At 34.3% G+C, this 25,836-nt stretch overlaps 1 protein-coding gene across 1 annotated transcript in view; it reads left to right on the forward strand.

Moving 5' to 3' along the window:
- Positions 1-24,654, forward strand: part of ANKRD10 (ankyrin repeat domain 10) — a 30,136-nt gene extending 5,482 nt beyond the window's left edge. The window contains exons 2-6 of the mRNA XM_034418711.3: positions 121-273; positions 3,833-3,924; positions 18,359-18,582; positions 19,632-19,727; positions 23,145-24,654. Of these exons, the coding sequence (XP_034274602.1) occupies positions 121-273; positions 3,833-3,924; positions 18,359-18,582; positions 19,632-19,727; positions 23,145-23,599 (1,020 nt within the window). The 3' untranslated portion in view covers positions 23,600-24,654. The remainder of the gene's footprint in view (positions 1-120; positions 274-3,832; positions 3,925-18,358; positions 18,583-19,631; positions 19,728-23,144) is intronic.
- Positions 24,655-25,836: the final 1,182 nt, after the last annotated feature.

The following is a 25,836-nucleotide window of genomic DNA, read 5'->3' on the forward strand; positions in this document are numbered from 1 at the left end:
AATGTCATATAGAAAGGCTTTGTGTATAGGTGTTGGTTGTAGAATGTAACAGCTAATACTGATATGTGATATGAAGTCCTAACATATGCTGAAACATAATTTTTTCCCTTTGTTTTTTAGCTGGAATGTCTAATTCAGTTAGTGAGAGCTGGAGCGACTGTAAATGCATGTACAACACGTTTTGCGCAAACACCAGCCCATATTGCTTCTTTTGGAGGACATCCTCAGTGTCTCAACTGGTTAATTCAATCAGGGGCCAACATAAACAAGCAGGTAACACCATTTTTTCACGTTCTAAATGCTATTCTAAAATTGTGATCCAATGCTAATTCAAGAAGTTCTATTATTGCTTTTGGATATAGTTCTTTTCATGCAATCATTGCATGTTTGCAGATTCTGAGGCATGTTGGAGATGAGGATTTGTGTTCTGTGTCTCTCTTTTGAATGTTCTCAGTTTTGGAACAAGACCTGCACATCTAGACTTACAGTGCTTTATGGAAGTTACTAACTATATTGAATTAGAATGTAGTCTCTGCTGATTAATCATCATATAGGTCAATGAACAAAAGGATTATTGTATTTGCGTTCTATGAAACATGAGTGGAAGCTTCTTTTAGCACAGTTCACAAGTGAAGATGCAGAACATGCAAACATTTTCAACTTTACATTCTGAAGAAAAATATTTTATTTTAATATACATTTAATGTAAGTCTTCATAAAACCCTGAATATATTTGAAAAAATTAGCTAAAAACAAAACTACAGTTAGTTCAGAATAAAACTAAATCTTAAAATTGGAACATATTCTATTGTAAGCAATAAAAGGCTTAGTTGAACAAATGTACTGATTTAATCGACTTTTCTTAATTTTACTGTATTTATCAAATCATTTCATGCATCTGAAATAGACAGTAGTCTGCTGCATTATACAGAAAGATGCTTCCATTTCAAACCCAGAACTCTCAAATGTATCACTGAAGGTACCGTATTTTTTGCAGTATAAGACGCACTGGAATATAAGACGCACCTACCTTTTTTGGTGAGTCAAAGAAGAAAAAGAAATCTCCCTCTTCCTCTGAGCAATTTTGCCTCATTGGAGCAAACAGCCTGCTTTACTTTCATTTTCGTTTTCAGCAGTTTGTTTAGCACAAGGGAAAAAAAATGTGTTCCAGCAATTTACCTTTGCAGCAAGCAGCAGAGCCCTGCGCAAAACAGCTGAGAGCAAATCAGCTGAGAGTCGGGAGGCTGATCCAATCAACTTGTGCTAATTAGCCTGTGCTGAAACTGAAAGGAGCTGTTTTTTCTTGCTGTTTGCTTGCAAGGAGGTAACTGCTGCGAGGCAGAGGCCAAAGAGTGGGGGCCAGTGGTTGGGCTACATTCGGTGTATCAGACGCACCTAAATTTTCACCCCCTTTTAGGGGGAAAAAGGTGCATCTTATACTCCAAAAAATATGGTAATCATAGTATTTAAACACTACATTTTAACCAAAGTAGGCCCTGAAGCTTCTTAGAATTACAGCTTATATTAGATGGTATTTTATGTGATTTGTTAATTATTTTTTCATCTGCTGGAAGATTAGGCCAGATGTGTCAAACACGTGGCCCACGGGTCAGATCTGGCCCGCGATAGGCTGTGTAGTTGGTCCACAGGGCTATCAGAGACAATGAGGGACCAACCCTTGCTGCCCCGGGTCTGGCCATGCCCATCCAGTTGGCTGTGATGACCAGGCAACGGCAACACCGGCTCCCCAATGGCAAACAAACTCCTGATGTGGCCTGCGATGGGATTGAGTTTGACACCCCTGTTCTAGGCAATGTCATCGAGGAGGAAGATACAAAAAATAAACAGGGGGATGCTGAATAATGAAGAATGATGATCCATGGAAATAGACTCCCAGATACGTTGAAACATAGCTGTAACAATATTCATCCCTTCCTTGTGGGCATCTAAATGATCCCCAGTTCTTGGGTCCATCTCTATGAAGGTCTAACAGAATTATTTGATAGACCTGCTGCTGAATTACAATAAAGTTTTTGAAATCTAGCTAAAATTATAATGGAATGCAAATCCAGTTAAACTGCCTGATTTTTAAAGGGTTTTGGAGTTTTGCAGCTGTGTTCTTCTCAGTTTTAAGGTTACTTCAGTTCAACACAGATGGAATGGCCTTGGCAAATCATGATGAGGCTTCAGGTCATAGCCAAAATCCAAAATTTAAGGTATTATGAGATGCAATGATTTGGGAAATATCTTTCAAGTGATACAGTTAGTCATAGACTAAAACTGCAGTTGGGATCAGATTTCCTGTTGTAAATTGACAAACCCATGTAACTGAATCCGGTTTTATGACATTTTTTGTGGTCATCATTAAGCTAATGCTATAGTTATAAGGGCAAACCTATTCTTCCAAATGGACTTTTTATTACCTGAAACTAGTAAAAAAAAAAATTGCATGTTGTGGTCATGTGACTTCGGGATACTGCATCCAGTCATAAAGTTGTAAGCAGTTGCCAAGCATCCAAAATGTGGTACATAGTTTTGTGTGTGTGACATGTCATTTTACAAAGGCCATAAAAGTATTCATTCTGGCCCATGGTAAATCAAGGACTATCTGTAAATAGCAGCGATAAGAGATTTAAGGAGAGGAAAACAGGATGATTGTTATTCCCTTTCACATTGCTATCTTAACCAGTAATGTATGTGGCAATGAATGTGGTCCGCCAAGATCCTACTGTTAGAACATCTGTCATGCAAAACAATTCTGAATATTCATACCTATTTAGCAGGTGTTGCAGAGATTTTGTTTCCAGCTGTAACTATGATCTAGAAGGTAGAGAAGAGGAATTATGGCAGATTAAATGATTCTCATTTTGTTGTTTTGATTCAATATCCATTAGTCAACTTTGAAAGTTATCATAGTTGGCATCCCATAAGGATTTTTCATGTATTATCTGTCTTTCTTCTTAATAAACTTGCTTTCTGCATTAGCTAGGACAATAATGTGCTGTTGAGTTATTCTAGACTTCTTGTCCTAGAAAATTTCATTTCTACATTGAGTTTGTGATTTTATACCTGCCACCACATCTCGCCTAAAGAGCAAGACATATTCTAGACCTTGTATCCTATGTAACACATTGTGACAGATAGATTACTCTGTGTTGTTTCAGATATGAATTGATTAAATTGTGTGCCTATATGCTACAAGTGCTTTGTATGTCAAAATACCCTGGGGAACTTTTCTGTTTCTATTTGTTAATGATAATAATGATAATGTTGAGTTGTCTCTTGGTTAGTCAAGTCAACTGGTTCTATCTGATTATATGATTAAGGGAAATAATCAGTGTTTCCATGTCAGTGGGATATGTCTCCTTTTCAAAGGAAACAATTACAAGTTGGTAATTATAAAAAGTATTTTCTTGATCCAGAAGAACTTAACATAGGATTATCCATGAAAAGTATCTGGAAGCTTCCAGGATTTTTAATATAAAAATAATACCTTTAATCAGACCTTTAAATATTAATAGTTTTAGTATGTATAATTTAAACATTACTTTTATTTTTTATTTTTGCCCTTAAGTTTTTAACTGCCTTCAATGTTAATTAATTAGTAAGGCAGAATATAAATTAATGGGACATATTAGCAAATCTGGCAGTTCATCTCGATTCTGCTTTTTTTATCTGCAGATAATTATATGCAACTTTGTACCATAGTAAGTTAATTGTGAATGTTTCTCTTTGTTAGGTGGTATTATTCAGATGACATTTCTATTATCTTTAGTCGAAGAATCGTTCATTGAAGTCATACATAAATTAATTTGCTATGTTTTTGCTACAGGATTATGTTGGTGAAACTCCTATTCACAAAGCAGCCCGATCTGGTAGTATGGAATGCATACATGCCCTTGTGGCTTATGGAGCTCAAACAGAGTAAGTAAGGTTGGGGGATGTTTTCAGTAGTTGTGAGTCTAGTTAACTAACATAGAACAGTGAATTCAAGTATTAACAAAGAAATCCAGAACAGTAGACAACATAGAAATTATTTCAGTTAACACATGTTGAACTATGCAAGCGCTACATATTTATACATCCTTTAGCTCTTGCACTGCACATTTACTCATTGAGGTAATTAGAATTCCTGTGTAAGTGTGCGTAAAGTGATAACTGTCTGTCATATAGAAAACATTGTATGTATAATATATTAGTTAATACAGTTAATTGCATTTTAGATGAATAATTTTAATAGCCTATAACTGTAAAAAAGACAGACCATCTAGATATTTGCCAAGATGGAATTTCAGGCATGCATGTTTAGTAGTTTTTTGTAGTTTTGTTCTTTAACTTTTTCTTTAAAGGTGTTATGCCCTGCAAAATACTCAGAAAATCTCTCAGTGACAACATACTGCTTGGACAAAATGGATGCAGTGTTCACTAGAACTGTTGAGTATAAGCTATATGGCTTATAATATAAATGACATTAGCATTTTCTTTTGAAGCTAGTTATATTAAATAGTGTGTTATAATTTAATCTGAAGAATAAATTCAGTTTAGTGCAAGAGAATTCACTGCTTCTTTAACCCTTTGGTTTCCATTTTAATTAATCTGCTAATATTGAAACTCAACACAGAGATACATGAATCTTCCTGTGCATCTTTTTTAAACTTTTCAACAAATGGTCTTGGTAAAAATATTTCGCTTTTATTTATTGCCATAAAAATATTGCCCTTTGTTTATTTGAAACTTCTTTTCCCTGTGCCTGTATATTTTAAGAATAAGACATTTATGTTTTCAAAACTGAATGCCTAAAATTTAAGCCATCATTTATTTTGAGGATATACTGTCTTAAACTAAAAGCTTTAGAACAAGAGAAATGTTACAAAGATATGAAAATTAACTATGAAGAGTAGTTACTTTACATAAAAACAAACAGGACATTTTGCACAGTAGCTGTTGAATCTTTCAGATATCACTTATTAGTATAATATTACTAGGAAGCTCATTGGCTGCACCAGCTTAACATATTTAACTTTTCAATGGTTTTTCCTTTTGCTTTCCACTTGATTTGTTTGCTTGAAGATAAAAGGTCAGAGGAGGCAATATCCTTCTCAAAACTAATTGCTGGGAAACAGATAAGAGGGATGCTGCACTCGGGTTCATTTTACAAAATTGCTTTTTGAAGCATTTTTTATTGGAATATGGCCACATATTTTTAAAGTTTGCTATTTAGTAGAAACCCGCCAGTAATTAATATTACTTGCCTCACATATCAAGGTATTTGCAAGTCTTGTAAATAACAATTGCATTACATAACAGGTGTCATAAAAGAATATTGTTGGAAGTAGAAAAGCACTAATCCTGAATATGCAGAAGAACCTAGGTCAGGAGATTCATTTATTCTAATTGTACTCAAAAGTTTTAATCATGGAGTTCAAAATTCGTATCTTCTGTATGCATTCCTTCTGGGCTCTGGTCACTGACATTATTTTGGAAACCAAGCAGTTTAGATTTCTTATATTATGTGCTATATAGATAAATAACAATACCTCTTATTTACCTAGAACATCTGGTAAGCAGCTACATGTGCATTGCAAGCATGGACACATTTCAAATTAAAAATGCTTTAAAATATGACGTCTGAAAATATGTCTTTCAAAGTATTAAATGTTCTGATTTTAGAGTTTTCAATTCTATCTCCCCAGTTTCAAATTTCAAATGTTTTACACACTGCTGTTCAAAACAGCAAGAACCCACTAGACTTGGGTGGCTAATAAATTTTAAGTAATTATCATGATAATATAGGAGTTATATAAATGGCACTAGTGTATATCATAGAAGATTGTCTGACTTGCAAATAAATTTTGTTACTCTTGTGTAATTTTAATTAAAACTTGAGAATTGATAGTCATAACTAATAATTGCAGGATACCATGTAAGGGTTGGATTGTTCTAGCTTTCAAATTCAGATAGTAATATCCTTATGTGGAAATGACAATTTAGGCATCTATTTTGAAAACTAGAAGATAATAAGTTTGTCACATTATACAAGATGGTAAGCAAATATGAAAATAAAACACGTTGACAATACAAAGTACAAATCCCATGCTTTTTAAAAATCTGGTGGTACTTACCAGAAAGCATTCAGTAAAGTCAGTAAGAGTCAACAGTACAGAAATATTGCTATGCTAATTGAACCCCTGCATTCTGTTTGACCTTGACTATGGTACTGGCTTTTGTTATTGTTTTGCCAAAGAGCAAAAATGCTGGCTTTTAAAAATAAAAAAAGTGACAAGGTGCATTTCCAATTCTTCATGTTATATAAATCTGGTACATTGGGATCGTTGAAAAAAATGAGATAATCCATATATACGTTACCTTGAATACTTTCAAGGAACATGTATCTAAAACTTTACGCTTAAAACTAAAGATACTTTTCATCTTTAGACATGAAAAATGTTTAACGTGAACATTTGGTAACATATAATGCTAATACAGTTTAGTATTTAAATCATTATTACCACTTAACTGAAATGGAAGGCTCTTTATTTTTGGTACCTTCCTTTATATTTTTAATTTATTCCTGTAAAAAGGATGAACTTGCAGTTCTGAAATAAAGCAAAGAAAAGTAATGTAAGTCAAAATGCTTTGTTTGCCCTAATAAAGTTGAAATTCAAAGTTGTTTATACTTTAATAGAAAGCAATGTTAAATAAACCACAGTGGAAAATATTTTGATATGTTTGTGGTATTTCTCATTTTAGCTGGAGCATATTCTGTGACACTATGCCCAACAGACATAAACATGGTTGCTCCATTAACTTGATTCTGTATTCATGGACACGTGAAGAGGGGAAGCAGGTGGTCCCAATGTCCTCATATCAGTAAAGGTTTGAGGTGTAACTTTTTAATGTGGACAGATATATTTATTATCCATATTAGTGAAGTTTGATGAAAATGAAAATTGCATAACAAACATTTGAATTGTACATGTACAAGTTTTGGTGCCATGTTTTCTTTTGCCTCTTTAGCATGATAGTAATATGAAGATACATTTCTTTTATAACATTCTCTGCAGTATAAAATACATATTCATAAACTTATTTTTTATAAAAACCTGCTATTAAGCTATACAATAATACATGAACTTGTAGTATTAAATGGAAAGGGGATATGTAGTTTCTTATGAACAAATACATGAAGATGAACAAATACCTATTTTAGGAGTCTTCAGTTAAAATTTTCCTTACAGTATCTACCCATGTTCTTGCAGCTTTTTTGCATCTTATGGCTTATAAGTATTTAGGCTGGTTTCAGAATTGCAGGACTTAAGGAGAAAGTGTTAAGGATCAGATGAATGATATTCCTTCCTTTCTGGGAGACAACTTTAATGTAGTCCATTGAATTTTAAGATTAAACAAAATTACAAATAACACAGCCCAATATGTTTTCTTCATTCCAGAATAACTCCAGTCTTAAACTATTGAAGGAAGCCTTTGTATTAAAAAAGAAAGAAAAAAAACTTTGCTAGATTAAGCAGCTTTCCTGTTTTCCTCATCTTGGCAACTGGCTATTTATATTCATTCCCATATATTGCTTCAGTCTTTGAAGGCAAAACAATAGTTATACATAACATGTTAGTTAAGGCACTAATTACTACTTTCCAGCAAGGCATCCTATAGAAATAATATGAATGAAATTTAGTATTCAAATAAGGTTCTTCAGCATTATAGTCTTTATGCTAGCAACTCTTATCGTGAACAGTAATCATTTTTAAATATCCCAACATCTTTTGATTTAAAGCAAAAAAAATTGCAATATCGATTTCCAATCATTCTACTTTTTGCAAATTTTCTTCTTTTAAAAAAAGTTTATTTTTTATTTTTTTTACAAACATCAAATTAATGCGTGAACAGTGTGGCACCTTAGTGTCGTACACTCTAATACAAATAAAGCTAGTAAAATTAATCATAGTTATTACTTCTAATCAATTTATATATTTCTAAAAATGATACACAATTATAAATTGCAATCTGTCATTGTTCAATTATTCCACGTTTTCTCTTATTGCTACTTTGTTTTATTATATAAAACTGTCTACGCTAACATTTCCCTTTCTCTTATTTCTATCACTTTTTCTAACTTTTAATCAGATCACCTTTTACTGAAAAAACATTTTCTTCCTATTCTACCTGGCTTCTATTTGTGTCACCTACCTGAAACAAAGTAAGAAAAAAGAAAAGAAAGGAGAGGGAGAAAAGGGAAAGCAAATCAGAACAACAACAGAAAGAAAAGAAATATTTTTTCCATCATCTCTTGCCCGCTTCAATATTTTGATTGCTTTATTTTTTTTAATTTGCCTCTTCCCCCCCCCTCCTCTCTAAAATCTTTATCTGTAACTGCTTCTTGACTATTCAGTCTGGGTATTTCTCCCACCTCTATCCTCTTCCACTGCCTAATTTCCAGGATTTCTGCCCAAGCCCCTATCTCCCTTCCAGACGTATCTTCCAACTCTCTTAATACCTTTACCCCCAGGTTCATCAATTTACCCCCAGTGATTCATCAATCACTGTTATTTTCATTGTTGTCGCCTCTTTATCTTCTTCCTTCATTTCTTCTGTTGACTCCTCCCTTTCCTGGACGTCTTGATCTTTACTCATCATCCCTCGTATGGCTTTTCCCCATTTTTTCCATGATCTCCTTTATCTATGATGTCTTTTGTATTTTGAAACAGTAAAGCCATCTCCTTCAAAATTTCACTCATTTCTTCCTTAAAATGCATCTTACTTTTTTTAAAAAAATTCAACTTTTGTTCAGCAGTCCAAAAAACTATTTATAGTCCTTGAATTGCCCTTCAAAAAGTACACTAGTCCCAGTTCTTTATATCCCATATGTTGACAGTCAGTTCCATTCAGATAATCTCAGGGGTTATCAAAAGCTTCTTTGCATCTTCTTTACTAATTCAGTCTTCTAGTATAACAATCAGGGGTCCCTTTAGTTAGAAAACTTTCTTATTTTTATACTTGGGTCTCCAGTAGTCATAGGGTGGTTAAAAGTAATCAAATAGATATTTTCACATACCTTCATATAGATATTTCCAAACTTGTAATTTTCCCTTTCGTCAGCAGATGGCGCACTCAGTTTAAATTTCAATATCACATTTCCAGCATTCTTCTAATTATAGAAGAATTATAAAAGTAGAATAAGTTAATTGTAAATAGACGATTCTAGCATTTTAAAATGCTTTCCCAGTACCACGTCTTCCCAGTTTAGGAGTCCAATTTTCTATATATTTCAAAATTTCAAAGTTTATTATTTTCTCTTCTTCACTTCCAGTTTGATGATCTGGTGGTTTCTCAGAATGCCTAGATACTGCTTTAACAGATAATTCTGAGCAGATAGTTCTGAATTGTTCCTTGGGGTTAAATTTTTTTTAAAAAAATCCTCTCCCCCAGTTCCATTCACTGCTCACCTACTTCTCTCCAGCACCAGTCTTAGATGTTCATCAGCTGTCCCAGCTTTGTGGTGGCCATCTTTAGGCTGCTTCTTCTTCTTGGTGTGGTTGAGAGGGAGAAAGAACCTGGGGCTGATAGGAGAGCTGCGACTCTCCTCGACCTCTCAGGGTGCCCCTCTTTGCTTGACCGACCCTACAAGATAGCTTTGGCTCCTCTTGGAGCCGACGAACATGGAGAAGTCAGCACAGGGAACGCGGAGACCCATTCCCTGTGTCTGTATTGCCGCGACGTCAACCGGAAGAGCTACTTCTTGCAATTTTTTCAAATTGCAAATATTATGAATCATATCACAGATTGCAATGAGAAGATTTGCAGAATATTCCATCATATATAGATCAGCAAAATTCTCCTAGTGAGCTATCCTAACACTAGGTATCATCTTGAAAAATCATTGCTCTTCTCTGGCCTTTCCAACTTTTAAGACTATCCATACTCTCTTTTTACAGTATTGTTCTTATCCATAGCATTAAAAATAGAGTTTTTGTATACTCTAATATATTTATTGGTAAAAGACAGTAAATCTATTTTTTTCTTATTTTTTGAGTATAGAGAAAGAATACATGGGAAATGTATTTATTTTGTTTCTTAGTATCCAACACTTCCAATTTTGGCTCACTGAATTCTCATAAAAGATATTTGTTCATTCACAGCTCAGTACAAATAAAAAATATCTTTGATATCCTTCTTTGCTTGTATAAGTAGAGAAAAGAAAAAGTGAGAAATTAAGTCAAAAAGGGAAATGTACCTAATGAAATGACTTCTCATCTTTGCAGTACTTACTGGCCTGATTATTACCATTTGCCACCTTCCCAAGTTACGTATCTAGGTTCCCTTCTTTCCACAAACAACCCTTTTTAATCTGTAAAGCCTGGTATCACTGATTAATTTTTGTCGCATTTTTATCAAATGTCCATAAAGGATTTTCCAGTCTTTTATAAAAGTAGCTGTTGTTCCTTCCCTAATCAGACAAGTCAATTTAGCCATTTCAGAAAGTTCTACCATCTTCACAGTGCACTCCTCCATTGTGGGTATTCCTGCATTTTTCGCTCTTTATTCAGTATTCTGGTCTGCAGTAGCTTTTCATCTAACTAAAATGTTACTATTTCTTATTCAGTGGCATTTCTTTATAAAAGCTAGTTGACATATCTTCAAAAAGGATATTATATATATTTTCCTGAAGGATATTTATGAAGGAATTTTTATCTCATCTCTTTACGTTCATTTAGTTTTACATGATGGTTCCTAACCTGGAGTTGGGAGTTTAATCTGAATATGTGTATTTGGCCATTTGTTCAGGTATCTCTGGTAGCGAAGATACAAATTCAGTTTTGGCTAAAGAAGCCTTCAATCCAACTTCATCTGATTCTTGCTGTGGGCAAGCCCCACTACTTTCATAGACTTATCTGTGTAGTTGCAGAAATAATGGTTCTTTTTTCTACATTCCAAAATTATGTGAAAACTATTTCAATTATTAGCATTTGCTGCTAAAATCCTTAGAATCAACATTCCTGATTTCTTCCATTCCCTTTTGTGGGGGGCTTGCTATAGGGATTATAAATGATATTCTCTTAGAGAGAACAGTTTGGATAATTAATCATAGATATATATGTATTACAGCAAAAAACTAATTTGCTTTTTCTGCTAGAATTTTTTTCCCTAAGGTGCAGATTTAAATTCTACTTGTAGTGTCAGGTGTAAAGGGACTGTGTAAACCTTTGCAAGCTTGCATCTAAAATTAATTTTTATAATTTATATAAAAGTCTTGGAGGAAAATAAAAATCCTTTTGAAAAAACATCTAACAGTTGTTTGGCTGTTTTGTAAGTATTCATATTGTGAAGTAGAGAAGTAGACATATTGTAGCCCATTTACTGTTAAAGTAGTGAATAAGTTTAAAGGACATTGAAATGAAAACATGGCACCATAATATCTGTGTATGTGCAGTTTATTTCTGCAACAACTCTGGAGAGATTTTCCCAATCTGTCTTAAACAGTTAAAATAATCTCAAGATCACTTTGTTGTGTTCTCTATTTTTGGATGCCAAAGGGTTAAAACTTTCAGCTTAGAGTTTCTTAGATTGATTAATTGATTGATTGATAGATTGATTTTGTTTAGTGCCCCTATGCTAGTATATGAGGAACCTGTGGAAGAAATACTTCAGTAGCAAGAGTTCTGCTTAATCCCATGTATTGGCTATTTTTTAATGTAGGCATAGTTAAGAATTCACTTTTATTTGCAATTTGCCAAATTTTAAAGTAACAGAAGCCATGAGTTGACGATTTGTTTCTAGTACATATCATGTTTACATTTCAGAGAACTGACAGAATTACATTGGGCTTCAGGATGAAAATCCGTGCTTGAGAGTCCGTCCTTGAGTCAGGCGCATTGTCTCATGGTTAAGGTGGTCACATGATGTTGGCTTAATGATAATGAATTATGTGCCACTGCACTTTATGTATGTTAGTATAACTTTAGTCTAAATGTTGCCTGCAAAATATGTGATCCCTTATGATGTAAGTTTCCTGTTTAATGCACCATTGCCCGTTTTTTAAATCAAAGAGAAGATTCTGAAACTATAAAAACTACACATGTCAATGTTTTACAGCTACGTAATTCGAATTGACTTGATTTTTTCAAGTAATCCTAGAAAGGGGAGCTTTCCATATAGAAACTGCTGAAACTGCCACAGGTGCTTCTCCGAAAACCTTACAGTTGTGGCATTGAATGTTCAGTATCGCTTCCTTTCTGCACACAAGGCATACTGTTGAGGTATTTGTTGCGGTGATTGGTTTTAATGCTAATCTAGGAATTCAGATAATAGAATATATAGATTTGCATGCTTTTGCTTAGCCTAATTACAGTATCTCTTTTTATAATTTATAAACTAACAATATAAGTTTGAATATTTTTAAATAAGCATATTAAGAATGGAGATTTTGTTTTCTTAAATTGTCTCATGACATTAATGAAGAAATACTTTAAGCTGCAGGAACTCTGGCAGTTGGATAAATTATTCTTGGAGGCTAGTCTTCAAATAACCTCAACATCCCCTTTTTTGACAAACATTTTAGATATGTTTTGTTCAAAGTATGTGACATTATAAGTGGATAATTTTTTAGCTGACCTGTATGAGTGAAATGAATTTTCCTTTCTCCTTCTCTAGTAAACCATTAGAGAACTACCAAAAACTCTGGCAAAATAATATTTGTTACCACATTTTTTTGTCTACAACTGTCTTCAGGATACCTACAATTTATTGGATTTTTATCCTGCCTTTCCTCCAGGAACTCAAGACTGCGTGCAATGCATTATTTCAGTTTTTTCTTCCTCACAACAATATTATGAGGTGTATTGACCTAAGAGAGGGACTGGCCCAAAACCACTCTGTGAACTTCATGGCTGAGAGTGGACATGAACCTCTATTTCCCCAATTCAGCACCTTCACCACTATAACATGTTGGCTTTGAAATTGCAGTCATGTTCTTATAATTATAATTAGCAAAGTAGCAATTTTTCAATGTCAGAGTTACTGTTCCTAATCAAAGTAATTTGTGCTCTGCAATCTTAGTTTTAGAAAGAGAATTCATTATAGGCTGTTAGAAATAGACTGGCTTCATATACAACTTTTAATTCTTTCATTATTGAAAGGTTAACAGTATTCATATATAATAAACAGCAACTTGTTAACAATTGAAATTGTGAAGTTAACATCAAACATCTACATTTAAGATAAAGTTCCTAATATAGTCAAAGGATGTCTGTTGATAATTTTAATAGAAATTGGAACTGCTGATGAATCTGTTTTTAGCTGAGAGCATTGCACATTTTATGTTCTAAATACTATATGCTTCATCACTGCCATCCTTTAATAGCTGGTTTATAATATTATAACAGTCTCAAATGAATCATGACCTTAGAATGGATGTCATGGGGACATAGCTAAGTGGAAACCCAAAACAGAAGAAGAGTGAGACCACAGATGAGAAGATCTCTTGGCAAGAATAACCATAGACATGAAGCCTCTGGGAGCAGCACATTACCACGAGGAATGTGGATGAGGCAAACGGGGAGAAGTCGCTATCAAAGTTGCCCTTAGTACTGGAAACCAAGGTATACATGCACATCACTGCTAAAGATCAGAAGAATAGACATTTTAAATCAGATGAAATTTTTTTATCATGTACACAGTTACCTATTCAACATATTTGAGTAACTAGATTTTGTTCTTTCCTCCAGTTGGCCCTTTTCCATTTGAAAAGTGCAGATTTTTCTCTTTTCTTCCTCTACCTTGTTACCTAATTTTTTTCCCCCAAAACATAAGAAAATCTTTTTGTAAGCTGCTGCTGTTTAATAGTTACTGTCGGACAATCTGTGCTCACAACAGCCTAATTTACCTGCAGTATTTTCTCTATAGCACAGGATATAATACTGTTCAGTGGTACAAATACGAGAGTAATTCTTTGGATTAACAAATTTAAGTATTGTGCCACTTCCAAATGGGTAGTTCAACCCCTTGAGTACTGAATTTTGATACAGATAGTCCTCAACTTACTACCACAATTGGGACCAGAATTCCCAATGCTAAGCAATTGGGAATTTTACTACTTCCTTTGCCACAATTTTACAACTTTCTTTGCCACAATTGTTAAAAAAAATCACTGCAATTGTTAAATGAATCACATGGTCATTAAGTAGGTCTGGCTTCCTCCATTGACTTTTTTTGTCAGAAGCCAGATGGGAAGGTTATAAATAGTGATCACATGACCTGAAACACTGCAACTGTTACAAATACATGCCAGTTGCCAAGTGCCAGAATTTTCATCATGTGACCATGGGGATATTGCAGTGACTAAGTGCAAGGAACTGACATGTCACTTTCCAATGCTGTTGCAATTTTGAATGGTTGTAAATTGAGGACTACCTATATATACTGTGTTTCTTTAGTACGCTGTTCTCTTAAGCGAGTTTTAGATAAACTCCATACTACCAAATTTTTAAAAATTTTCTATTCCTACCTAAAAGCTATTTTTTGTTAAATCTGTGTTAAATGTTATAATAAGGTATGTCTAGTCCATATCAAAGTCCTCATTTTTGAAGAAACCTAAGTTTGAATGAGAAGAATTGTGTTCAAGAAACTTTTGCCAGATTTCTTTTAACCTTTTTTGTGGAGGTAAAGCTTAATGAACAAAAACCAGTTATTCTGCCTTTAAGGCCTGTTTTGTATTAATCTACCTTTTATACTAACAAGATAAGATAAATGGATCGCCAGGAGGTGTGTGTGTGTGTGTGTGTGTGTGTGTGTGTGTGTGTGTGTGTGTGTGTGTATAGATAGATTTATATTATGATATGGATGTTTGTCTTTCTTGTCTAAGCTTATCGTTCAGTTCTGAATTTGGATCGAATTAATATTTATTTATAGTATACTAATTTCATTCACTTGTCATCTCTTCTATGTACCTTCGTATAAAAACTGTCTTCCTGTTCAATAGGGAGAAAAAGCCTATCGCAGATTCTTGCTTGCTATCAAAAACCTTTGTCATTCCTGGTTACTACTACTTTCAAACTCTTTAATTTTCACTGTTAAGACACTTTCTTTTCTTTACCGTTAGAAGTAAGGGAAATTGTATAAAAGAAAAACTACTTCCTCATTGTTGATCTTTGGCAGGGAGCTTGGTTATTTTTGAATTTCATTTTCTGAAATAAATTTCACTCTTAATACAACTTTGAAACAATCTTATTTCTGATTCCCTATCAGATCTACCTAGGAGATCTACTCTAACTTCAGAAAGCTGTTTTTTTGGTGTTTTCAAGTTAATATTGATTCCAAGCAACTGCCTGATCAAATCTCTGCAGTCTCCTTGGCAAGATTTCAGAAGTGATTTGCCATTGCCTTCTCTTCCTAGGACTGAGGGTGGCTGACCAAGGTCTCCCAGCTGGGTTTTGTTCCTAAAATGGGATTAAAATTCACAGTCTCCCATTTTTTGCCTGGTGCCTTAACTACTGTACCAAGCTGGCTCTATCTTTAGAAGTTATAGGTAAACTATATGGCTACTTCATAATCTTCTATTGCACTAATTTATCCCCTTTTCTAAACCATTCACAATAGTAGTTATCATCTCTTTCGGAAATGGATTACTGCACTATATGATGAATTCCTTTTGCTCTGACTTGTAACACTTCCTATCATTCATTTCAGTGGACTCCTCTGTTTGAAAACAGAAAAACCATCCATCTGCTTTCTTTTCACTGAGTATACATACTTTTATCATATCCATCCCTCCCACTTCTTTTCCCACCAAGGTTTACGTTGCAGTTGTTCCTTTCCTCATAGAAAGTGGCTCCATTCTGTTGATCATTTTGCTGGTCACCGGTATCTTGATTTTTGCTTTGCAGTTGTTTTGAAGAACTGACCAGAGTAGATAAATTGCTTTATCTAGGTGTGAAGATACTGCAGTATTGGCAGTTGCATTTTTCATTGCAGCTGCCTGCTGAATTGATAATTTTCTTTATGCAGCATCAGTCCATAATTCCTTCCCAGATCAAAACTAGTCTCTGACAGAAAGTAGGAATAGTTTTACTCTTTATGTCAGTGGTATTTACATTTTAGAGCTCATTCTCTCCCATTTTGAAAGATTTTTGGTGCTGCATTTATTCTGATCTAGGCTTCCTTAGAAAGCATGAAGCAAAGTCTTAGTCCCACAAAACCTCTTTTATTTATACGACTGTAAATTACTTTCATTTACAGTCCCCAAAGCTTGATAAACAGTCTTTCAGAGGAAGGTTATCAACACTCACCTATCTCATATGGAACGCTGCCAAGAGAGCTAATTTTCAGATCCAGGGCAAGGCCAAACTTGGCATAGAGTCACTTGCAAATCTTGAATCGGCCAAATGAACTAATTGCTTCCTGCAAAAACTCATGTCCCATTTGCTCTTTTTTTATGTCTTATGGGAGGGACCAATCATCTCCAGGCCTTACTCCCAAGTCGACCCTATTTTCTTAATTGTTCTTGTCGTCTGGCACATCTGCGCATGCTCACACTGAGAACAGGCTCCCGCTGTTATTCTGCCTTGCTGATGTCAGGCTCCGGAGGCTGCACATAACTAACAGATGGCCTTGGCCCCCTCTCTTTCCCCAACCCCCGGGACTGGCCCAAGTTCCTCCCCAACCTCCTCACTGTCCGACTTTGCTGCCAGCTCTGCTGGCCGCCATCAGGCCACAACATTATTGATGTCATCTACATCAATTACGCTAGTGCTCAAATGAGTTTTGTTTTCTACAGATTTCATAATCCCATCTATCATGATTATTGTCTTGGTCTATCTGCTTCCTTCTTAAAAAGATTAATCCAGGCAGTAGTATCTGCCCTGTATATGCAAAGATATACAAAGAATTCGTTCAGAGCAGTTTCTCAATATTTTGATCAACTTTTAACATGTCTTTTAATTGTTTTAACAGTTCCACAGCCTTCCATTACAAGATTCTTGCTGCTGCTATAAATAATTTTTAATAAGTCTATTAATAGTATGCTCCTCCTTTGTTGTATTTCTTACCATTTCTTGAAAATTTCGGTTCTCCATTGAGCAAGAGAATTTATGAATAATTCTCCATCTTCTCTAATGGCTTCCTTAGCCTTGCTCATTAGCTATATAGACTGGTCTTGGAATTTTTTCAGAATTAGAGTAGATGTTTCAGCTGACTTTTATCAGAGAGCTGATGGTCTTGGCTTTCATTTACAGCTTCCTTCTTACAATCTCTTGAGATTAGAGATGTTTGGCGGCCTGAATTTGATAAATTTGTGGGTTTCTTGACCAATTCCCACTTGCATCAGATGTTAATTCTTAATGCATTACATCTATAGTTCAGCTCATAGATATATAGACCTTGCAGATTGCCAACAAAAAATTGAAGTAACTTTCATTAATAATAACTACTTGGTTTGAAACATTCCCATCTCAGAATTCTTTCTAAATCTCTTTGCACTTTGAATTAAGCATGTATTAATACTTTATTCCAGACATTTGCTTCTCTTATTTCGTAAATAACCTCAACAGTCTGTTTTCTCATTCTAATCCGTGTTGCTTATGCTACATGATTTATATAAGAGATATACAAGGCACAGGATTTTGTAATTGAGAAAAAATTAACTGTTCTCTCTGCTATTCTTTGTTCTACCTATATATACGGTATGTGTTTGTTCTGTCACGTTTTCAACAAGTATTGAGTTGTTCAGATAACGTGCCTGAATAATTTCTGTTTTAAAGCTCAAAATCTTAATATATCTTCTACAATAATGCTTCAAAGAACTGAATAATATTCTACCACTTATGATGTCACAAACTTTGTTATAAGCTGCCAGCTTAGTACAAAACATAAACATTGGCAAGATATACACCTGCATACCTACTTTTTATTGTTAAGAAGAACTGAAATATTTTTGTAGTATAAAATTCTAGAATGCTGCGGACTCTTATAACAATTATTTTGAATATTTATTTACAGATAATTCCTTTTAATCAAATGAGATGATATAAGACAGGAATTGGATCAAATGTCTGAAGTTTGTGTAAAGGTGAGATGCTTCAGGCTGCAGGCAAGACATTTTAGCAATTTCAGGCACTTAATTAGGAATTTTTATGGCACATAATGATTCTTAATTGTACTGCTTCCCAAATTTTGCTTAGAATGCAGTTATGTGCTCAAAAGATTAGTGATATAATTTTAAACTGGATAGCTTAAATTCCCTTACTGGGGAAATTAAAAAAAAAACAACTCATCTTCAAAATTAGTAAAATCAGCAGCAGTCACCATAATATTTTTATTATGGGGTATAATTCAATATATTTGTATTGTGCAGCTTACGAAATGCCAGTGGCCTGACAGCAGCAGATCTTGCTCATACCCAGGGCTTCCAAGAATGTGCTCAGTTGCTCTTCAACCTTCAGAACTACCCATTGAACCATTTCTATAGCAATGGCACCTTAAATGGGGTTCACCCAATTACTAGTCAAAGAGGGCCTAGTCGAAAGCGATCTTTTGAAGACATGAACAATTTTGGAATGAAGAAAGCTAGAACTGAAGGTGAGACTTTGGAGATCTGTTTCATTCCAGTTGAAAAATGGCAATAATAGGTGAGGTAATCCTTCAGTTTGGGGTGAGATATCAATATGTGAATGATTTCCAGCTTTATATCTCTACTCCAGACCCTTGAGTGATGCTGTGGATGTCTGGAGGCTGTTTGGGTCTGTATGGGAACAACAGGCTCAATAGCTACGGGTATTTGGACCTTCCAGAGATAAGGTTCTTCCATCTCTAGTTCTGGATGGGGTGACACTATCTCAGACAGATCCAGTGCGGGGGGGGGGGTTGTCCTCTTAGTTTCACAGCTCAGTTGTGTCCATTCTGGGACTGGGAGTCCCTGCTTACTTTCACCTATGACCTTGTAGCCTCCCACTTAGATTACTGTAACACGCTCTTGCATTCAGAAACTTCAATTGCTGGAAAATGTGGCTGTACAGGTAATAAATGGTGCCAGCTACACAATACATGTAACAACACTACTCTGTGAGGTGCACTGGCTACACTTGGCCTTATTGCCATGCGCTCAATAGCCTGATTGGGCTTATTATCATGGGATGTCTTATTTTGGGGGAAGCGATATATTATGGATATTTTTATTTTTATTTTACATTGTTTTAATAGTTCTATAATTTTAGAACTGAAAACCTCCCAGAGACACTTGGTTGAGTTAGGTGGCTATAGAAATTATTATTATTATTATCTGAAAAATGCGCTATTGTGAAGTATCTCTCATTCTGAAATTATCAATACAGTCAGTACATTCAGGTGACCAGACTTGAGCAAAACATGCTATGTAAAATAGTAATTGTTTACAAACCTTGACATAGCAAATAAATATGCTGAGGTAGGTAGAGTTCAAGATTTGTAATGGCTTGGGAGACAGACTAGTAGAAGCAAGATTCGAGATTGACCCTCAAGACTTTCATATCACAAAATATCAAGCATCACCTGCCCAAAACATTGGTGTTGCCCTGTTTTTATAGAGGTGTAATTTTTTTTATTTTGGATTAATAAATTATGTACTGTTCTGAATGTTTTTTCTTAAACAGATCAAAGTTTTGATGGCCTAATACCAATGACAAATGGAGGAAATGAAGAGGATGTTAACAATATGCATGTTGATAGAGAGTTTGCTCTTATATCAGGTGGGAGACAAGAATTTCCTGTTAACCACAAGATCATTCACATGGTTGAAGAAAAAAAACAGAAGAATGATTCTGTTGAATCCAAAGAGATTGAAATTTACACCGTTTCCACAATGCAAACCCCTTGTTGTTGCAAGAATCAGTATGCATTTTATCTATAGCTTTACCTTATTGAGTATGTCCAAACTCTTAAGCTATTTTAATGCTAAAGTACCTTAAAGCTTCCTAATTAGCATGAATATTTGTAGAAGGTGTTTGTAAGATTTTGAAAGTATTGGTTTCAGGTGTAAAATATTGCCAGTGTTGAGTTAAACATGCATGCCATGTGCCTTGATTACAGAGTATTGCTTTTTTAAAAAGAACCTTCATAGCTTGATTAACACAACAGTTATTTATTATGATTAAATAAAAAGCTAATTGCACTGCCTACATAATCATATGACAAGTTTTAGTATCTCAAATAAAGCTCTACAAGTGCTATCAGTTTTGTTCCCAAGTTATTCCATATGCATTAAAACATATTTCCTTTTAGCTTCCTGCTAATGTTAACTGAATTAATTTCAGTCATCGATAGTCCAAAATTTCTATTTGAAAACAAAAGAAAATGCCATCCAAATCAATTTCATTTGTAATTAATATTTACTTTTACTTTTCAGGGGTGGTACTTACATTCAGAATATTCTCAGTTCAAAAGAGTTCAGTCAAGCCAAGCTAAATGAGTCGACTATGAGTTGTGATCATATATTTGGGATTTATTTTTAATTAATTCTAGGTACAAATGGGTGATAGTATTTTCATTGGGAATATGCCATGTGTAGTCTGATCTCCCCATCAGTTTTTTGGCCAGAAAAATGGAAATTGGGAGGGGAGGGGAAAGTATCCACGATTAAGTTCATCAAAAAGTATTCTGATATGGCTGCAAATTGAGCAATATCTTGTTTTTCAACCACACCATTGGGGAAAAAACCAATTTAATATATATGAAAACTGTTTATAAACTTTTTTCCTCTTTGGGGTCCATGGAGAATTTTGCACACCTTGATGGAGTTAATGAAGTATAGCTGCTATGCTAAACATAAGATTCTGAATCTATACTAAACACAAGATTCTGAATAATTATTAAAATGGTGGTAGTTAACATTTTAACAGGACTCGTGGTGTATGATTTTTATCTGTAAATTTTAATATTTGTATTTACTGATAACAGTTTTCCCAATTTTTATAGTATAAGACCATTATGCAACTTGGATAATTAAGTCATTTTGGCATATAATTGAAGAGATCTGAATGATAGCTGAGTTAGAAACTCATATGCGATTACTTAGAAGTAATCCGGGCTCAGCTAAACCATTCAGGCAGAGAGAACTATATTACAGATTTTTTAAAATAGAAATTAAGATTTCTACTGTTTTAAAGTAATGTCAGTATAATAATTGTTCTCACTTGAAATGCCTTTATGTTAAGCAAGAATTTTATATAAATGTTGAGGAAAAAACTACTAGCATATTTTGCCTGTTGAATACCTTTCCTAAAGCATTTAAAATTTCTTACAACTTAAATATCCAATATATTAAATGCTACTTATCTGCCTATTAGTAGATAAGTGAGTGAACCGGCTTACCGAGCCATTAAAAACTGTTTTGTAACTCAAAACAGAATTGGCAATCATGAGTCACAAAAGCTACCTTTAATGGCATAACAAGGTTATCTAGCAGGAGAAACCAAAGCAGTAGACAGATGAATAAATTGTGGCCAGTGACATTAAATGGTCCCATTCATATCAATGTTGATATCACAAATTACTTGTGCACTTGCAGTACTGAAGCTGAAAGTATTAATAAAAGTTAAGCACTTTGCAAAAATAAATCCAAATTCTGCTAAACAAAAAAAATCCTTCATAAATAGAACAAGACAATTTTTTTTAAAATAGTGACTTAACAAACAGCACTACTTTTTCTGTATATTTTATTATTTCTTGCAAGGAGGTTTTCTAGGACTACATTAATATTTTCATACCCTGTTTATTAATTAGTCCCATCAAATGTCCAATTTAAAGTACATTATGTCTGTGATACAATTATTGCATTCATGATTGATTTATTGGTGTAGTATATAAATGACACATTGGAATATTGTACAGATTGTATTCTAAAGATGGTTTCATTTTGCTTTTTATTTTAAATAAAATTGCTGATAACACACTGCATAACCATTCTTGAATTTTTACAACATTTTTCACAATTGTAGGAATCCAAGAATTTTCATAACTACTGTTTACTATATGCATATTGTATCCTGAACTTAAAATAACCATACTATTTACAAGTTTAGTATCTCTTAAACCTTATAAAACAAAGATTTTATAGCATTTAAAATTGCACTTAACATTACAGGTAGTCCTCGACATACAACAGTAATGGAGTCTGTCCATTACAGTCCTGTGTCATGATGATTGTAAAACAGGTCAGTCACATGACCAACCTGATTTTATGACCTTTTTTGCAGCAGTCATTAAGTAAACCTGTGGTTCACTATGAGTGCAGTTTCCCCCCCCCCCCCTTCCAAAAAGAAAGTTCTGGGTTTTGTAAAAACTGTTAAAACATGGTCACATAACCTCGAGATGGTGCAAACAACAGTAAATGGTTCCATCTTGGCAAGCTTGTGGAGTTCGGTCACATAACCACAGAGGGGACCCAAGTCAGAACTTCCAATCTGGATCGTAAGTCCCCTTTTTCAGTTCATCATAACTTCAAACATTCATTAAACTAGTCCTAAATCCAGGGCTACCTGTATCTATGTCCTTTATCCCCAAATACATCTTGCAGCTTTGTATGATGTAGTACATACTAACAATAACTGTTGGAAATATGCATACAGTTTACCCTAGGCACAGTTACTTAACATAAACTCACTGTGTCTATGGAGATTCTTAATCATCTGTGTCATACTTGTCCCAAAGGTGCTTTTTCCAAAAGGCAATTGGACTTCTTTTCTTTCTTTGAAAACATTTCGCTTCTCATCTAAGAAGGCTCTTCATTTCTTCTGAAGAACTGAAGAAGCTACTTGGATAAGAAGTGAAACATTTCCCAAAAAAAAAACCCAAGAAGGTCCAGTTGCCTTTTGGAAAAGCACCTTTGGGATAAACCCATTGTGTTTGATGGAGCCTACTGTTAAGCAAGTATGTATTGCATTATGCCTGGATTAGATTATTTTCTTTTATCAGAAAAACTAAGTAGCTATATAGTTTTCAAAGATTCCTCAAATACACGTGTCCCAATACATAAAGAAACTGGTTAAGATCTAAAATATAAGTTTGACCTAAGAGATGTCCAATTTATAGATTTTTTAAAAGAGTATAGAGAAGATGGTTTTTATTTTGAGTCAATTTGTGCTTGACGGGTCTATTTCTTAATACAGATATGAATTGCAGTAACTCCATATTGAAAGCATTGGCAAATGGAAATATCATCAATGGACAATTGGACTTCACTTCCCCACCTCAGCTCAATGGATTGAGTTCCAGGCGTGAAGAATGCCTAACATTGATAGTACCTAATGCACTAATCTCTGATCATAACCGTATAATCAGTGATGACCATAGTGTTGAGGAACCAGCAAAAGTTCTAAATGCTTCTGATATGTGTGGTTCTTTACATCTGAATGGGAGCCCAAGTAGCCTTGTTTCAAATAGGCCCCCATGGTTGGATGACCTTGGAGATACATTGCACTATGGACACTACCATGGTTTTGGGGATACAGCTGAAAGTATTCCTGAATTTAACAGTGTTATTGAGCATTCCAGTTTGATTAAAGTTGCAGAAAAGTACGATAATACTGTTTTAGGTACAATGTATCTTTATCATGGTTCCTGAATGATTAAAGACACATTTTCTGGATGTTAATATACATTGAAATAGTAATGGGTTTGGGATGGTAACACCTGAAAATGCAGGATTTTTTTTTTGTTACATATTACTAAAAGCATTTGACACAACAGCCTTATGCTTCTAATTTTGCATGTGTCAGGTTCATTAGTTATATTAATAGCTAATTTTACAATAGAATGTTTGTTTTTTATGACAAGGTCTAGTTTTATATTTTTTTATTTGCTATAAGAACTTTTAGAATGTTTTCACTTTCATCAAACCTTTCTAAAAACTAAACTGTAGATTAGTTCATTTTGATATTAGCAAACTACGGTGTTTTGATTTAACATTTTCTGTTGAGACTATGGTAAGCAATATTGGTGCCAGTTTCGACTATGCAAGGAGTTGGTGGTGGCAGCAAAAATGATTTTGTGTATTTGCTCAGTTTTCAAAAGGAAGTGAATTTTCTTGGATCAGGTTAATAACTGCTTAAACTGAAGCAAAGATGAGGCTTTACATGTTTTAATTCATAATGTCAAAGCTGACATCAGCTTGCCCTACTTTTTGTTAAACGTTAAGCTTTTGTATTATAAGATGGGGGAAATAGGGTCATATTCTACAATTAACAGAATAAATTTGAAATACTTTTTGCTCACTGCAAGTAAACATCTTACCATAGTTCACAGAATAGCATTTTGACACTATAAAATATAAAAATAGTTAAAATGTCGAGTCAGTAGTTTTCAGCTTTATTTTATTAAATGCATGGATTTACTTTTTAAAACAACATTGCTTTGTAACTTTAAAATATTGCATTTCCAATTAAAAGTAGTGGCCATTTATTTCATTTTTCAGCAAATTCAGTATCATATATTGATTGAATTTGAAAAAGTTAATTGTATAAATTCTATCTACATGTATACTTCAAAAGCTTTGTAACAATTGTGATTTGCATAAAATTAAGATGAATGAAGTGTTTAAAAACAAACTGATATGTCTGTTTTTCTGTTTCTAAAGGGACCTTTACAAATTGAATTAGAAAATAAACACATTGCACTATATTTTTGTACAGTAGCAGTATTTGTTTTTTGTCTGCTACCTAATTACATTTTGAAGTGCACCTTATAATTTCCTTTCAAAAGGAAAAATCGCCAACTATTAATATAAAATAAAGCTCTACCTTATCCTTGGTTGTGACACTGAGCTGAAGCTCACCTAATCTAGACAGAAATAAGTTGGAGACTGCTGTGATGAAAGATATATTGTGCATTGGATTGCAGTCTTCTCTCCCCTCTTCTAAGTCAATTCTTCAAGCCTTTTGGATTAACAACTGCTACTCAAAGCTGGATCACTAAAGCAATGTCATAACCTTTTGTGCATGCTATCTAATAATTAGGGTTGCTCAGCTAATCAATGATAGGCACATTATCATGACTAAAAAAAAATCCTAATGTTCTCAGCAAAAGCAATAGATACAAGACTTAACAGTGTCCACAGCTTCCATTAAAGTAACCATTCTATTCCTGGGATATTTGAATAGAATTAGAATAGAATAGAATAGAATAGAATGATACATCCATCAAGAATCATAAGGTACACTTAATGATAGTCATAGGGAAACAGTCAATATAAACCTTAAGGATACCAGTTACAGTCATAAGTGGGAGGAGATGGTGATAGGAATGTTATGTTGCCTGCATTTATGACAAAAAAATGGTGGGTAGGCAACGTCGTGTAAATTTTGATCAAACAAAATGATGTGTTGGTAACATTCATGCATCCGCAAAGCCCTGCTCATTCATTTTATTGGCCTGAAAGACAAGATGTTTGTTGGGTTCCAGAACCACATCTTATTTGCGTGCTTCCAGCGCCTTCAGTTACATCATCAGGTCGACAGTATCAATTTCCAGAAGCGATGCTAAAGAACGTGGCGTGTAACTTCAATAATAAATAAGCGATCATTGCAATTTGGTAGTTCATACAAACAAGTATGGACTTTGGTTTGGGAACCATATAAGATATCCACTTTAGGCTTGGGAACCTTGGCTTGGAAACCAGACAGATACCCACACAAGGGTACCTCGAGGAAGAAACCAAACTACAGGCTTGGGATCCTGAACCAAGAAGTCCACCCGTGGCTGGTATTGCATGGCTATCAGGTGTACCCCCTATGGCGATGGGGTTGCTGGGTCAAGTGCCTGATCTGGTAGTGACAATGTCACCATGGACCAAGGCAATATAAT

Source organism: Pantherophis guttatus, chromosome 5, assembly GCF_059756535.1.
Source record: "Pantherophis guttatus breed Tessera chromosome 5, ASM5975653v1, whole genome shotgun sequence".
Lineage (NCBI taxonomy): Eukaryota > Metazoa > Chordata > Lepidosauria > Squamata > Colubridae > Pantherophis > Pantherophis guttatus.